General features: G+C 45.8%; 7 protein-coding genes across 7 annotated transcripts; 3 read left to right on the forward strand and 4 right to left on the reverse strand.

Annotated features, from left to right (window-relative positions):
- Positions 1-28: 28 nt before the first annotated feature.
- EYB26_007483 (uncharacterized protein) lies at positions 29-1,348 on the reverse strand (the record flags this gene model as incomplete). The annotated part of the gene is made up of 5 exons (XM_054266750.1): positions 29-423; positions 514-629; positions 714-724; positions 803-1,063; positions 1,202-1,348. 5 exons carry the CDS (start codon positions 1,346-1,348, stop codon positions 29-31), a joined length of 930 nt encoding a protein of 309 aa, XP_054122725.1.
- Positions 1,349-3,060: 1,712 nt separating this feature from the next.
- On the reverse strand, positions 3,061-5,068 carry EYB26_007484 (uncharacterized protein; the record flags this gene model as incomplete). Its single annotated transcript, XM_054266751.1, has 2 exons — positions 3,061-3,374; positions 3,448-5,068. The coding sequence occupies 2 exons, from the start codon at positions 5,066-5,068 to the stop codon at positions 3,061-3,063; spliced, it is 1,935 nt and encodes a 644-aa protein (XP_054122726.1).
- Positions 5,069-6,826: 1,758 nt separating this feature from the next.
- Positions 6,827-8,005, forward strand: EYB26_007485 (uncharacterized protein; the record flags this gene model as incomplete). Its single annotated transcript, XM_054266752.1, has 2 exons — positions 6,827-6,895; positions 6,980-8,005. 2 exons carry the CDS (start codon positions 6,827-6,829, stop codon positions 8,003-8,005), a joined length of 1,095 nt encoding a protein of 364 aa, XP_054122727.1.
- Positions 8,006-9,670: 1,665 nt separating this feature from the next.
- EYB26_007486 (uncharacterized protein) lies at positions 9,671-10,930 on the forward strand (the record flags this gene model as incomplete). Its single annotated transcript, XM_054266753.1, has 3 exons — positions 9,671-9,744; positions 9,815-10,101; positions 10,164-10,930. 3 exons carry the CDS (start codon positions 9,671-9,673, stop codon positions 10,928-10,930), a joined length of 1,128 nt encoding a protein of 375 aa, XP_054122728.1.
- A 405-nt stretch (positions 10,931-11,335) lies between these two features.
- EYB26_007487 (uncharacterized protein) lies at positions 11,336-12,467 on the reverse strand (the record flags this gene model as incomplete). The annotated part of the gene is made up of 4 exons (XM_054266754.1): positions 11,336-11,705; positions 11,768-12,031; positions 12,097-12,322; positions 12,383-12,467. The coding sequence occupies 4 exons, from the start codon at positions 12,465-12,467 to the stop codon at positions 11,336-11,338; spliced, it is 945 nt and encodes a 314-aa protein (XP_054122729.1).
- An 828-nt stretch (positions 12,468-13,295) lies between these two features.
- Positions 13,296-14,579, forward strand: EYB26_007488 (uncharacterized protein; the record flags this gene model as incomplete). The annotated part of the gene is made up of 3 exons (XM_054266755.1): positions 13,296-13,313; positions 13,411-13,498; positions 13,567-14,579. 3 exons carry the CDS (start codon positions 13,296-13,298, stop codon positions 14,577-14,579), a joined length of 1,119 nt encoding a protein of 372 aa, XP_054122730.1.
- A 248-nt stretch (positions 14,580-14,827) lies between these two features.
- Positions 14,828-16,094, reverse strand: EYB26_007489 (uncharacterized protein; the record flags this gene model as incomplete). The annotated part of the gene is made up of 2 exons (XM_054266756.1): positions 14,828-15,727; positions 15,792-16,094. The coding sequence occupies 2 exons, from the start codon at positions 16,092-16,094 to the stop codon at positions 14,828-14,830; spliced, it is 1,203 nt and encodes a 400-aa protein (XP_054122731.1).
- Positions 16,095-16,563: the final 469 nt, after the last annotated feature.

A 16,563-nucleotide genomic window follows, 5' to 3' on the forward strand; every position in this document is an offset into this window, starting at 1 on the left:
CATTGCCAGGACATGATCCCGGAACGATCTAGTCATAGTTCCACAGCGGTGTGAGGGAGAGATAGGCGCCTCCATTCTTCCCGACTGTGATGCACTCGTTGACGCTGTTCTGATCAAAAGTAACTAGAGGAGTTCCTGTACAAGTCGAGATATTATAAACAGAGATGGACCATCCCTCGTTTGAGGTAGGCTGAAATCCGGTCCAAACTATAGGGTCAACAGCAACAGTTAGGTCCCAACAGGTTTCAGGTCCCGCAAAATTCAAAATTCCACCAGAGGAGTTTGAGCATGCAGCACCATTGGCATATGACCTTAGAGACAAGACAACGTTAGAAGGAACTGGAAGCGAGGAGTCGCTTGGAATCGTTGGGGTTCGCTCGAGGCTGGAGAGAAGGTGACCATTGTAGTTGGCGATGTACTCCTCTGCATAACAAAAAGTCAGAAGCTGTATTCGACATAGCCAATATAGGATTTGGGCAGGAGGCGAGATGGAAACAAAAGTGCATATCGGACCTAGGTTCAATGTAGAGTTTCCATTTTCTTTTGTGAACGTCCCTCTGCAGTAGCATTGTAGCGTGGCACCGCTATCCAATAATACACAGTCTGAGCAGGACTGTTCATAGGCTCCACTAAAAGATCATTTCTGATTAGCACACGGTTCCACAATAACACCTTCTACCGAAGTAATAATTTGTATCCTGTTCTGAACGTACTCCGCTTTCCACTAGTTAATGTAGAAAAGACCATTAGCACTGCATCATCCTTGTATATCATTGAACTGGGAAGAATTGAAGTGATATACCTCTAGTTTACCCTCCGTGTTGGTAACGTATGACGGCAAGTACACGCCACTTGAGACAAGAGTGCCAGCGTCGTTAGGGCAGTTTGCTACCAGCCAATTGGTATTGAATGTTATATTGGAACATTTGGAGGAGAAGCCAGTTGTAGCTGAGGCTGCTGGGGATGGTGCAGCCTGTGCAATACCAGCAATGAAGCCGAAAATAGCTGATAATTTCTGGTGCTGCATCTTGACTTCAACGAGATTCGAGTGATTGGCGTATGGCTTGTAGAGTAAAGGTCAATTTCACAAGACTAGGGGCTATAAGACACGGAGGAGATGACTAAGGCTTCATACAAGAAAGGTAGATTTATTTAGGTACTTGAGACTGGGCTTGCAAATGGCAATGAGGGACATACTCACGTTGGTGATATTGCTTAAACCAACAAAATTTAGAATAGCTATTGTAATTCGTGAGAAAGCAGAGCCCTTTTTATAGTCAAGAGTTTCATTACAGACTTCATAGTCTTTGATCGCTCTTGACTCTGGACGTAGAACCTCATGTAACATCGTACTGGCCATTAGCCTGAATAGTCAGGGTATTTGTTCTGGTCATACACGATATACCTGATTCAGCCTAGCATGACCTTAAAGGAAATAAACTATAAGTAAATCGTCTTAGACTAACAGGCCAATATAACTAAAGTGGTCCGGACTTTTGAGAACAAAAAAAAAGCCCGGAGCCAAGACCCGAATACTTCCATTTTTCATTGGGCGGTTGTCCGGTTTATTCAAAAAGAGTCGTACGTTTCCTCAAGTAAACACCCCGTTTTGAATGAAATTAAGGATTCATCTAGTAAGTTTGGTGTTAGGTACTTAAAGTGCCAAGTGCTTGAATGAATCATACTACCTATGGGTTACAGAAATTGTCAGCCACTCCTCGTGCTTCTGAGAATCCAAGTACCTAGGTAGACTATAATATACTGGGTGACCGTGCACACTACTGTAATTTATTCTTACCAAATTCTTACTATGAGTATACATATACCAAGGGCTGGTTAATATCTAACAAGAGCACATGAGTGGATGTATGCATTGTAATTATTATGTCCTGATAGCCATAAAGCAATCCTGCCAGCTGTAACCTTCGAAAGCAGCCACAATCAGCGTTGCCCTGGCTAGCTCACTGGTAGGTATCGATTCATGAGTTTCAATGGTTACTCTAAGAAGTTACTATAAATCTGAATACTATAAATCTGAAGAGCTGAAAGTGGAGTATGCACCGCCGACCCGGGTCAGTCATCTTGAGGTGTTCATTAATTTAACTCGCATAATGTGCACATTAGCTGTAAACTATTTCGTAACTAAGTTAAGTTACTGGGGTGGTTGCTGACAAATACTAACAAAATACTTCTCCTACCTAAGAGGATGTTCATAGCATAGTCTTTCAATACTATGTGCAGAAGAAACAGCTTGTCCTGATGGCACTAGTAATACTTCACAGAAATTCATGGATATCCTCTCGGTTCGGAGTAAGTACTCTGAGGTCGATTTGGAGGCCCAATATTGAGTACCAGTTTATGCTTATCTCGTTTCGATTTATGGCAAGAGCTGCTAATATGTGTCCGAGGCTGGGGAACTTATTCCAGGAATCGAGGCCTATCTATGCCTAAGGTCTATTGACGAGATTGTTTGAAATCAATAATTGTGGGTGAAGTATGCAACACAAATTGCAACATACATTCCTAAAATGACCGTTTCTCGATATTCTATATAGTTGATTGGAAACGTTCTCTCCATCTTAGCACAGTCCGGCCGAAATAGTGAAAGCAGGCCGCGGTACATGGGGTCTCCGAGCATCAATGTTTTGGGGCTGAGCAAAGTCAAAATACTGTGGATTGACCCGGGGTACGTAAAATAAATCAATAAGAGGGGTATTAGATGTCATGTTACGGTACAAATGATCGAATGAATACTTCCTTATACTACATGCACATTCCACTTTGATGAGAATCTTGGAAGGCAGGTAACTTTGCTGCGGTAACCATTATAGGCAGACACTTGAAAATAGATATATATTAATAGTTCGGGCTGAGGAAAATAGCAATAAAAACACGGGATCATACTATGTGATGCAAGTTGGCAGCTGAAATGCACAGGAAAATGTAACCATAATCTGATAGAGGGCTTGACCTAGCCTCATGATGGAATCTGCTGTGGTCCCTCGTTTGCTATTCCATACCATCTTAGTAGAATATTTTGCTTCGTAGATTAAAAAGTCCCTATAGAAAGAAAAACGCCAAAGCACCGAAAGTTTCTAACAATGCAGTGATTGGAACAGCGGAGGTTGGGGCAAAACTTGAATAATGAAAAGCCGACTCATCAGCATTTGGCACGCCCATTTTGGAAGGTTCTGGAGCCGCTTCTGTTGCAGGTGGTTGTTCAACTACACCGGAAGCCTCCGCGAGATGCATATGTGATGGAGACCCAGAAAGGTGATGTTCCCCGGTGGTTCCCTGTAGTTGAGGTTTGCCACTTGTCGGTGAAGGAATGGCCGGTTTGGAATTTACATCAGCGCAATTTGATGGTACGGTTGCTAATGACATGTTAGCAACTTTAATTCATTAATAATTTTTTTTTTTTTTTAAAAAAAAAGGTCTGGGACGTACTTGGAATGGCGGCATGAGAGACAGATGGGGCTTCGGTGCCCGCAGGTTCCGGCTTCGAGAAATGAGGTACATATACGTTAGTATGTGTAACTCTTGGTTTCTCAGACGCTGAAACTGGATGTGAAGGAGCTAGTTCATGATCATGAGGTTCCTTATCATTCTCAAATGGAGGGATAATGGCCGGCGGACTGGTTTCCCCGGGGTGCGGAGAATGAGCGTCTGCGGGAGCTTCATCGAGTGATGAGCAAGTGTAGGATGCAAGGGGAGCGGCACCATAGTGAGGCGATGGCTCCTCGTGAGAATTAGTAGGTTCAGGAGGAATATCAACATCACCAGGGTATGAAGAATGCAGAGATGAGAGTGGAGGAAGTTGATAAGACTGGGTCGAGCTGCTCTCAGGCTTGGGTTGTTCTCCCGCTGCAGAGACAAATGGCGGAGGAAATGACTCTTGATAAGGCTTCGTGAGGGGAGGTGGAATTTGGTGAGTTTCAGCGGGTGGGCTACCTTTCGGCTGAGATGGCTCCTCAGGGACGGTGACAGTTGGAGAAGGGCCCTGGTACGATTCAGGTTGAGGATTGGTTTTATGAGACTCCGCAGGAGGACTGCTCTCCCCAGATGGGCCGTCGAGGCCAGAATTAAATGGCGGAGGCCCCTGGTAGGATCCGTGTAGTGGAGGAAGTTGATCAGATGTAGCAGGGGGGCTACTATCGGGTCTAGCCGAACTACCAGAAGCAAAATTTGGTGGCGGAGAATGTGTTTCCTGCTCAGATTCGTATGGTGGTGGAGCCTGGTGAGAACTACCAGGGGAGTTGCCATGAGGCTCAGAGAGCTCATCTGGGATAGAGTTAAATGGCAAAGATGGCCTCAGGTAAGCCTCGGACAAAGCGGAGGGGGTAATGCCGTGATTTTTTTCTGATCCTTCTGGACCTGGTGTAGATTTGGATGGTGGTGGTATGTGTGAGCTCCACGATGGAGTTTCCAGGTAACCGCTTGGTTTCACAGGATCAAGACCATCCCAGGGCCCCATAGGTTTTGGAGAAGCTGGGATAGAAGGTGCCGGCTGCCCACCGGTCGATGGGCGCTTTGAGGGCGATGCATATGGCGTCTGGGCTTGCGAGGACGGGATAGGTGGATGGCTGGAGGAGGCTTTAAATGCAGGTGGTGGGGTGGCCAGCTGCGATTCTTCTGGTCTCGATGGCTCACTGAAAGTAGGCGGCGGTCCAGCATAGGAAGCACCTAGAGGTGCTGGATGGGGGATCGTTGGAATAAATGTAGTGGGCTTGGGTGAATCTTTAGTGTGGGCAAACTCACCATCCCCAGGAAAAGATGTAATGAATGGTGGAAGCGCATCCTCTGTGGGCGGTGGAAGATAAAGAGGTAAACCAGTTGAGAGGTAAGTTGAGTGTGGCTCTTGTAAATAGTCTGAGAATGCTTGTACAAAGGGCGTAGGTAATGGATCTGTTTCCTCGAAGTAATCAAGTGTTGGGGTAACCCAGTCTAGTGGCAGGAGATAGGAGAGATCCTCCGGGATTAAGTCGTCAACTTCGGGGTCTTCTCGTCGAACCACACCAGCAAGCGCCGTACTAGCAAGTGCCAGTAACGTAAGTTTTGACTGAACCATGATTGGCTTGTAACGATCGTATATTGTTTGCTTTTTGCATTTATTAAGGAAGCTGAATATTGGTTATGAATGGTGTTGTTTTCCTGATTGAAGATATCTGATCAAGCCCTAAGGAGTTCTTCAACTGGGATTCAACGAGGTCTTTATATGGTGATGTGACATGTCGATTTCGATAGTGGATTCGAATGCGGACAAATAACATTATTACGATGTATGGAGGGCCGTCACTTAACAAGCAGTACGCTTTATTTTCGTTTTGCCGAAAACGGAAAAAAAGAGGAAAGTAACGGGAGGAGGATTATTACCGCATTAGGAGATTTCAGCTAAGTCATCACGATGTACTGCACTACTGAGAACAATGAACAGAATGATGATCAAGCAATTGATCGCCACCAGAAACACTGATGCTTCCAGATATTCCAGTAAGTTGAACAGATTTAAATAACTACGTTCAGTCTTTCTATGTCTAGAGTCCAAATTTTACCCTTAGCCCTACTTCTGTTTTTCTAAAAGTAGCTATTTATTGACTATATAACTTTGTTCATTGTTCTATTTCATAATCGACTGGCGAAACACGCACGGAGCTATAGTAGGCCGATTTCCGTACCATCCGAACACAATTTGGATGCTTCAAACATTGCATGCAACTAGTTTCTTGATCGTTGCTTTGTTAATAGTCCACACATAAAAGCTTGAAATACCTCCGAGTTGTACATTATTGGTGCTCTTTCCTTCTACTGTCCATTACATTGGGCTGTTTTCGTCTACATATGCTCCAAAAGTCCGACGATACGTCATGTGCCTGAAAAACGTTACCGACAATGCTTATACAGGGTCCAAACCAACTGAACGAGCATGATGTGTTCTTAGGCGGCTGCTCAAAGTATTGAACATCCCTGAAGCATTACTCGGGGCGGTTGGTGGGTGCCGGATCTACATGGCATGGCATTCCTTTGCCACGTGCATTCCAGCTCTTGAGGGTCCTATTCGTTGTGCTGGAAGCTTCAGCTCGAAGCTTAACTTATGGCCAATGCTTGATTAGAAAGGTGGGGCCTGTTATGCAAGGATCGACTGTTAGAATGTTTGACAGCCATTGGCAAACTTGTGGAGATAGTCAGGGGTCAGATACGGCAGTGTCGATTCACAAGGGGATGGAATAACAATTGACGGTCACGCACCTCAACCACCGTTCTTGCACTTTTCCGCTTTCTGTCAATTCCAAGTGTAGGCTGGGCTTTCCTGATAATGGAAACGAATCAATCCTGGTAACGTCATTACAATGATCTGGCCATGACTAGAGAGGTTGTTCAAACGCAAGCGTAAAGTTATAAGTTTACTGGAGGGACGAGTCTTAAGGTACATCTAATGCTACTCAATCAACGTACGCTACGTAGCTGAACTATATGTAACCGCGCAGACTAGTTTTAGAGGTCATTCCAAGACATTTCCAAAATTAGGACTTTACGAATCTACTATGAGTATTCAACCCTAACCCTTCTGATTGACCAATCAGAAGCTAGAGCACTGGCCCAATTTACCTCACAACCAATGAAGACACAAGTTCGTAAACCTTACTTCTTTGAGACTGACTGACTACTCCTGTGGAAGTCGGAGGTGAGACAATTTCTATCTCGAGATGGTAGCTCTAGAGATTCTTCAACGCATCACAGTGTGGCGACATGCTGAATGCAATGCATTCAAACCAGCAAATACTTCGCTTTTTTTGCAATCTTATGGACCTCCGGTTTAGCTGATACCATGCCATCCAGGCGCCAACATCCAAAATCTCGCCATGGGTGCCTGACATGCAAATCTAGGAAAGTCAAGGTACGTATAGTATTCGGCCATCAGTAATTCGAAAATGCGCGCGTTTTTGTGCGGCCGAAGAAGAATCTGATATGAAGGCGCTAGTGCGACTTTCAGAGGCCAATCTGCAGCCATTGTCAACGGAGAAAAGAACGATGCGAATACGCAGAGGCCGCACCAGAACAATCCCATAATCGGCTTCACCGTCGAAATGCTATGCACTCCTACAACAGTCGTTTTCGAATCCCTTTGATAACCGGTCTGCTGAATATCGAAGATATACTGCTGCATCATTTCTCGTCTACCGTCAGCCTCACATTATCGGATCGGGAGGATTTCCATACAGTGTGGTCAATTCATGTTCCCCAAGACGCGTATAAATATCCACATTTGATGCACAGTATGCTCGCTACATCGGCTCTTCATTTGTCCCAGACAACGACACCCAAAGAGTCCGCCGATATCAGCTTCTACGCGGCGCTGGCGACGCATCATCACGTTATGGCGTTGTCCCTTCTTACCCCACACGTCACCAGTGTTACAATGGAAAACTTTGATAGCTTATATGCAACGTCTATGCTCATATTTCTATTCAATGTTGGGCTGATGGCCTCCTCGGACTCATCTCGTCTCTCACATGACATTGTGCCATTGTCAGAGTTGGCCAAAGGCATTCTGGCTGTAAGGAGAGCTGGGGAGGAACGATGTGAAATCAAGAGGTCCTATATGCTGCGCGATTTTTGCCCATGGGATTATCCGCCCCCGCTCCCTGATGGTCTGCATCGAACAATCCAAAAGATAGAGAGATTGGTTGCTTCTCTCCCTGAGACTGAAGATAGAATAGAGGCCAAGACCGAATATCAGGAGGCGATTAAACTTCTCCGCGCGACTTTCAACGCTGTAAATCTGAATCGCCAACATCCCGCGATGGTCTTCATGTGGTTTACTCTTGTTGACCGCCACTATATCGAGCTTGTGCAATCTAAGGATTCTATTTCTCTCATGATATTGGCGCATTATGGCATTTGTATGCTGCAATACAAAGACAAATGGTGGGCAGCAAAGTGCGGTGCATATATTGTCACTGCGGTTCATCAAATCCTCGATAATTGCGAGGGAGCAGATAGCTGATGCGATGTTGAAACGGATGACGGTAATCGTTCCTGTCTAGTATGAATTACTGAGTTCGGAAGAACGGATTGTAGATCCATTCCTACGCGTTAGATATCCGACGAGAAAGATCAAGGATTTGCAGAGATGAACGAATGGAAGATGGTTCGGGCGACTATTATGCGATAACCGGACATGTCGCAAGTACAATATTCTACCTGCTTCAATCGTAGGGTACGCCGACTCGTGTGACTTTTTCGTTATTGGTAACATATCTACACTCCGGGAACTGGTTGATGAGGGCTGGCAGTTCGCATGATTGAACAATGTTAGAATATATCACCCGAATCATACTAGTGCCACCCGGATGTCGGCATTATATTTATCCGACATCCGCACAACAACACAGCCATCATCCCCCTTTATCCTGTATATAACCCAAGTAAGTAATAAATACGCGTTATACTTCTACATATATGATTCCTCATACACCTATTTTAATAAACAAATGACTGGGAGGCTGAGTGGAACGATGAGCTTAATATTGAAATCCACGACAAGCTGTTCTACAATGGCTACGCATATTACGCGTACCCGAATGTTTCAAGCATGCCATCCCTCCGAGGCCTTCGTACGCCTGACCTTGATCAATGGCGATTTTGCATTATTGCAATAACTCATGTAACTACATTAAAAGGATCACTGTTTCTCGGCCACTCGTAGTATATACGCTCTCTAGCTTGACGTCTTGATGCTTCTCATATTTGGAACAACGGTACAATACACAAGCAGACACTGAGACTTGTGAGACACGCAGATCCTCATTTGCAAAATTGGCGAGCAGCAGTCAAGGGAACGTGCCTTTCCGATCGACGGATAATGCGTTGACCGGGAAATGCCATTCAGGAATGTGGCCAGCTCAATGGAGCCAAGAAGTCTGGTTTCCATAATATGAATGCCTGCAAAAATAACAATTTCTGTTTGAAGTCAATTCCGTTAGTCCGCTTGATCGAGAAACACGAAATATTGGACACTATTTCGAAAATAAGATATGTTGTATTGTAGCGTGTGATATTGTTGTCCGCCAAGGGGGGACAGTTGGTCATGTTGAGCCGCTATAAGCCAATCATGACCAACATTGAATGGAGTTTTGACAGGCCTCAATACTACCTTTCGACTATTGATGGGGGCTGTTGACGAGTATGTAGATCTTCGATTTACACTTGATGGCTAATTAAATACTGATTCCTGAAAGCCAAGATGCGCCAATATATGGTCAATGTCGGGGTTATCCAGCACGTCCCGCATACCAGGACACGCGTATACACACACACACACACACACACACACACACACAATAGCATGGTTTCTATGTGGTAGGTCTCCAAAGGGCCATTATTCATATGGAGCGTCCCGTCAATGGTCTTCGAATCAACAGTAGTGGTGTTTTCCAGTTACTTGATGACGTACAATCGGTTTTCGAAGATCCCTTCATGGTTGGCAAGATGATCTGGGCATGTGAATGGCGCATTCCAACATAAAAGCTGCGACGCGCTCACCTTGTGGGTGAATACTTCAGAATAATTTCTCTTCTTATCAATTGCTCTTGCAACTCACGACTGCGGGCTGTCACTCTATCCGTAAGCTTCATAGTGCTTGGTAGATTGACTGGTGCACTCTATCGTCATGAAGTATCTCGTTATTGCTGGCTTCCTGGCCGCCCAAGCGGCTGCGCTGAGGCATGTCATGTATGTTGACCAGTAAGTAAAACCTCTATTACTCGTCGAGCTTGAATACCCCAGTTGTTCCTGACAACGATGTATTGCAAAGATGGCACCATTCCAATCTTCCATCCAGCGACCTCGTGTCGTCGGTGACACATGCTATCATGGCATTTGCGCCGTCTGATAATTTCCACAGCGGAAGCACATTCACGCCATTTGAATCAATTGCCACATTCAGAGCACGGTTCCCAAGCACCACGAAGATCTTGGTTGCTATTGGAGGTTGGGGTTACAACGCTGGTTTCTCTGCCGCCGTGTTGAGCGAGACATCGCGCTCTACCTATGCGCAAAATGTTGCAGCCATGCTGGAGTCGACAGGCCTTGATGGCGTTGGTAAGCATTTATTTACTACCAATCTTTAGGCTATGACTGACAGTTCTTTCTTTGTCAATTAGATATCGACTGGGAATATCCCGGCGGAAATGGAGCAGACTACAAATCCATTCCCAACTCGCAGCGTGCTGACGAAGTGACGACTTTCCCCCTCCTCATCAGAGCTATTCGTGACGCTATTGGTAACGACAAGATTCTGTCCCTCGCAGCACCTGGACTCAGGCGTGACATGATGGGATTCACCTCGGATACTGGTCCTGCCGTTTTCGACGTCGTCGACATGGTCAACATCATGACCTACGATTTGATGAATCGTCGCGACAATGTCACTAAACACCATACTTGTATTAAAGACTCTTTGGAGACTGTAAACAACTATCTCGGCATTGGCATGAACGCAACAAAGGGAAATCTGGGTATTGCATTCTACGCCAAATACTTTACCACCGACCCTTCATCTGATTGTGCTACCACCCCAATCGGTTGTGCAACTGTATTGCTTGAAGATGCTAATGGCCAAGACACTGGAAAGTCTGGTGCAGTTACCTTCGAGACTAACCCCGAGGTTTCGAGCTCCTCTATTACATCTTCGTGGAGTAAGGCAAAATCCAACGGCCTTACTGACGAGGATGCTGGTGGGCAGTATTACTGGGACAGAGATTCACAGCTCTTCTGGACTTGGGATACCCCTGAGTTGATAACCCGAAAATTCACTGAGATTATTGCAGCGACTGGTCTGGGCGGTGTCATGGCATGGAGCTTGGGTGAAGACAGTATTGATTGGAATGCACTGAAGGCTATCAACTCTGGTGTTGCAGCTGCTCAGTAGATTAGCACATCTTTGAGTGGAAACCGAGCGTCTCTACCTAATTCACTCAAGAATATTATCCACATTCTTGGGATTATTTACCTTCTTCTTTCCTGTATAGGTTTGCTCTTAACGCTTGAAGTGCTCTTAAATTACATGATTTGCAGGTGCTGAGGGGGGGACTCCTGCTTTCCAAAGTATCATTCGCTTTAATTACAATTCCATTCAATCACGTTGTGCATGTATACATGTTTCCATACAAGAATTAAATAAATCCAGAAAAAGCCATTTCAGATGGAATCGATCAAACAGGAATAATAAAACGAATGCACGGTATTATATGTGAAATAAGGGTAATAGTAATCCCTACTAAGCAGAATGAAACCAAGAAGTATCTGTAATCTCCAATCAGTTCTCCAAAGGATTTCAGAATTTGCTCAAGACATCTTGAGTAAAAGTCCATAGCTTCTTGGACAGCTCCAGGCTCTTTGCTGTCTTGTCCAATCTGTCGTTACTCAACCTTCCCACCGGCATGTAAAACCCCCCATCTTCTAACTCGTCTCTCTTGGCTCCAGCTGCGGCCCACAGCTGACTCAAGCGACCTTGATCTTCGTCCATAAAAGTGACTCCCAGGAACCATAGGAAAACTACTGTAAATAGCCTCAGATTCCAAGGTATTGACGTTGTTAAGTGTGTATTGACGGCTCCCGGGTGAACAGAGATGAATCTTATATTTGTGTCAGGGTACTGGCGGGCAAGTTCGGCCGCGTAGACGATATTTGCTAGCTTGCTTTGTCTATATATTGGAAATGTTAGTGAAAGCCTTGAATGATGGGAATGGGAAAGATTTGAACTTACCCATATCTGAAATATGATCCCATGAACCCTCTCTGTGGTGTACGAAGAGTCGAGAAGGTGATACCATCGCTTGGGTGACTCATCCAAGCAGTCGATGTCAAACACAAGACGCGTACATCAGAGCTTGGCTGACTAGCAGACTTTTGTAAGACCGGCATCAATTCTTGAATGATCATGGCATGTGCGAGATGGTTGATGGCAAAGTGAAGCTCGAACCCGTCCTTGCTGACACCAGCGGGGATGAACATGACACCTGCGTTGCACCTGAATTGCAGTTAGCAACTGTTATGTTGCAAAACAAAGCAAAGATTTATAGTTCATAGACTTGCATGAGGATATCGAGTCTATCATGGACAAACTCTTTACAAGCTTCCTTGACGGATACCAAGGAGGTCATGTCCATCTTGACAAATGTCAATTTGACTGAAGGCTTTTCTGTGTGGACTTCATGGATCAATTCTTGTGCTGCTTTGTTGTTGCGGCCAGTGAAGTAGATGTGCGCCGGATTGCGCTTGGCAAGGGAGGCCACTGAAGCTCTTCCGAGGCCAGAAGTTCCTATTGTTTCGCGGACGATTAGTCTTCAGATTATGGAGAGGAGATGAGTGAATGACAAACCTCCAGTGATAAATATAACCTTTCCATCAAGCTCTGGAATCTCCTTCTCCGGGTTGAAGTTGACGTATTTCTCGAGATTAGGCATGGTGTGAGATGTTGCGATGGAAGTTGCAAGGTAACTTGTGTAACGTCGACTGAAGTTTTGTTGTTTGGAAGGCTGATTGAGACGAGAGATGTGAGATGCTGAATGAAAGGACAGATGACTGAGTTGGAACCTCAGATACTTATATCCCTCGACCACACCGGTTTGAGAGTCATCTTATCGCCACGAGACTTGCCTGGAGCAATTGTTTTCATCTCAAAGGCGCAGACGCCCCGTAAGGCATAAAAGCAATATGCTTGGTTACGCTTCCTTCTACCGATAAATCCGATCTGGCAGTTGTTTGGTCGAGACTAGAGCAGGTTAGAGTTGAGTATACTTGAGTAGAATACGGAGGAGTTGTGATAGTTACAAAAGAGGGATGATGGGGCAATCTCAGACTTTGGATCGCATATGCAAGATAACGCGCTAACGGGAGGCATTAAGCGATATCTAGTTAGTTCGATGCATGATCTAAGCTGGATCCCGTCTAGTGTCATGCGTCATCAGCAATGGGGTTTCCGGTTCAGCCAATAGAATCAGAGACTATATGCAAGGTAATCCGCTATCACCGTTAAGGCCGACAGCTCCGCCAGCCCAAGAGTTGAGCTCAGCCAACTTCCCCTCACATTTAATCGACACGCCGTAAATCGTAGCTCGAATTGTATACGATCGGAGCTCATTTTGGGAAATACTGAGTAAACAATTCATATTTGACACCGGTCTCCACTACGGATCACACATGCCCACGCCTTCTGTGCGTAGTGTTGAACACCACTTGGCCTCTCCCTAGACCATAGCCGCCCACTCATCATACTTTTCACAATACTCATCATGCTGCCCCCTGCAGAGGTATGTAGCAAAGTGGATATTGGTTCAACGTGCTTGCAGCAACTGATCTTGTGTTCCCTCATTATCACTATCTCAGGTGAGCTGACTTGGCTGACAGACCCGGATTCGGGATGACGACTGGACTGGCACCGCAGATCCGATCGAGCGGCGCAGGCGACAGAATCGTCTGCATCAAAGAGCTTGGCGTATGTCTTGATAAGAGGTCGCGTCCGGAACCTTGATGATAATGCCATCTACTGACGCCACTGTCTAGGGCGACGCCAGAAATTGCAAGTGCAGTCCGAAGACGTAGGGCAGACTAAAACCATTACGTCGGCACCATCGCTAGTTGATAAAGAGCTGCTTCGTAAAGCAGCCTTGGACCATATCAGTGGACGCCAGCGGCTGCCAGTCACATTAAAACAGATCCACAATTGGCAGAGTTTCGGCGCGATCATGGAGAAGACCCTCGGTGACTCGGCCGCCACATTCGCTGTTTGGGCGGAATTAAAAGCATGGAGGAGATGGGAGCTAATATCCGATCTGTCTCCTTCCGATCTATCTCGTACCTTGACTCTATACCCTTCCCCTTCTCGTGAAGCTAGCCCCGGCGAGCTCGAAAGCCCCCAGTCTCTTGAAAGCGTCGACTCTCTTTGGTTCCTAAATGACAAGTACTCGCTACACGGCTCAGAATTTGAAGTCGACTTTCCCATTTGTCTCGATAACAAACTATTCACTCTCATTCAACACAACAGTCTTCGAGGCATGTTGGCTAATATGGCCATTTTGATCCGTCTAAGTGGCCGGGACTTTCAAGGTTGGGATGAGTTTTACACGGAAGACTTGCCTAGCCCACCCGAAAACTCCCCTCCTTGTTTACAATTCACATTTCTACAAAAGACAACTTCCCACGAGGCTTGGATAGATATAGTTCCTTCTCCTACCATGCGAGATAATATCATCAAATATCAAGATATGATCGACGCTGATGACCTTTGTTCCGACTTTATTGGTGGCGCTGTCGAGGGAGCAAACGACGTACACAACCGGGGTTTGATACTATGGGGCGACCCATGGTCCTCAGATGGATGGGAACTGAGTGAAAATTTTGTGAAAAAGTGGTGGTTTCTGTTAGAGGATTGTGCTGACATGCTTGTTTCCACCAACATGTGGCGTGAAGTCAGAGGAGAAAAGAAACTTGCCATCAAGCTGTGCGATATACGTCATACACGAAATGCAATTCCCGTTGCGCAAACAACATACGCAGAAAATCAACGCGATTCATAAGGATTTGTATAAGCGTCGACTACATATGTACCGCCTACAAGAGTCGCGCCGAGTCGGATGACAACAAATATTCAGGGCTATTATAATTGCAACTGTGCACAAAATATGTTATTGTACGTACTTCCATATTAATTGCCATCAGCGTCGGCTGATAGAGATAGAATACAAATTTGGGACCACTCCCTCACGCGCGTCTCGCTTCAACAAAGTCGCTGATAGTAACCAGCTCCTTGTGTGGCTTGTGTCGCCTATTTGAAGATTGCCATACCTTGCGAGATTTTACTTGCACCAAGGCCATTGACAAGGAAGTGCTGGATTTCCTTTCCTATGACAGAATCCACAACAGTAACAGCTGCAGGGGTGGTGCCATTTCCTGGAGAAAGAGCGTAAACATAGCGACCAGAAACTTTGAGATCAATCAACCCGGGATCACCATTGGTGAGGTCCACGGTTGATATGATGTGGGCATCCAATGCACTCATTTCAACAATACGATTGACTATTACATCTGCCACGAAAACACTTCCCCTCTTTTTAGAATAGGCGGCCCAGCAAGTTGCTCCTTGACCTTCGATGGTTTGTTTATACACTAACGAAACCTCATCTGTGCGAAGGTCAATGTCAAGAATCGCCGCACCGAAAGAAGGATCTGTCACGAAGATGTTGGAAGTTCCGGGTATGGCTGTTGAACCAAAAAGCACAGCGGTGCCATGAGGGGAGCTTCGTATGTCATGAGTGCCAGAGTATGAGTAGAAGTCCTCAGTCGAAACCACGGACACAAAGCCAGTGTTGTTGTTGGCCGGCTCACCTTTCACCGTCGTGATTAAGCGAGTCTCGTCCTCAGAGAAGAAAGTCTGTGCCACACCATTGAAAGGTCCAGATGGAGGTGTTGTTTGGTTCAAAGCAAACGTCGTCAATGTGATCATGTCACCCAAGCCCTTTCTCGTGTAGGACCCACAGGAAATTCCAGCCCGGGCACCAGTTGTGCCGACACACACGAGGCCGTACTTACTTGATGCCGCAACAGTCACGGGGAATTGACCAGGTAGGGCAACTGGCTCACCAAGAAGTCTCAGATCTGTCGGGTCTTCTTTTGAAATCTTCATCATGCTCAGGGTGCTCGATCCGGCATTGACTGCAAACAGGTACTGATGATGAAAAGTGTGAGTCTATTGAACCAATGAGAATCCAAGAATCAGCGTTTTTGCTTACATCTCCAACAACAGTCAAAGCAGACTGTGAACTCAGAGTGTCTGGGGCATTGAGAGCACCGGTGGCGGTAACACTCGTACCGCCCTTTCCGCCGGTAGCAATCGTCGCACCTCCGTACAGAGTACCATCGAGACCAATCGGGATTGCGACCACTGAGTTTGCGTCCTCATTGGAGAGGAAGTAGATCGCCTTGGGACCATGGGGTGCTTCCCATGATTCTCCTTTGGCGTCCAGTGGGAATGCCGTCGCTGATAACCCAAGTAATGCACCTGCGATACAGAACTTTGCCTTGTTGAAGAACATTACGAATGAAGGAATTTCGAAAGAGTTAAATAACGGAGTAGATTGGAATATTGGGGAGCTGATTGTAGTAGCTGCTTTGAAGCTATGTAAGTTCGATGAGATGCAGAATGAAATTAAGCGGGGTTGTGTCCTGGTACTTATACTTAAGGATAGAGCTGCGATGCGGCTGCTTAATTCCAAATATCTTTCTCCCCGAATCTACTGGACAACACGTCTTACGTACGTACTCCATTGCTTATACCTGATATAGCAGAAGAAGCGCACGAGATTATGGAATCACATCACTGTGGACTGCCTACCCCGGACTAGTTAGCACAGACTATACCTAACGGGCTTAGCGACAAAATGTAAGTTTCAAAATTACATTTCCACATGTCCAGCTGTACGCTCTGCAAGGCTAGGATAAGCTGGCAATGGTTTGGGTTGGATACCTCTTAGACCGGTAGGTAATACCTACCGGGCTTAATCC

This window comes from Talaromyces marneffei, chromosome 5, assembly GCF_009556855.1.
Source record: "Talaromyces marneffei chromosome 5, complete sequence".
Lineage (NCBI taxonomy): Eukaryota > Fungi > Ascomycota > Eurotiomycetes > Eurotiales > Trichocomaceae > Talaromyces > Talaromyces marneffei.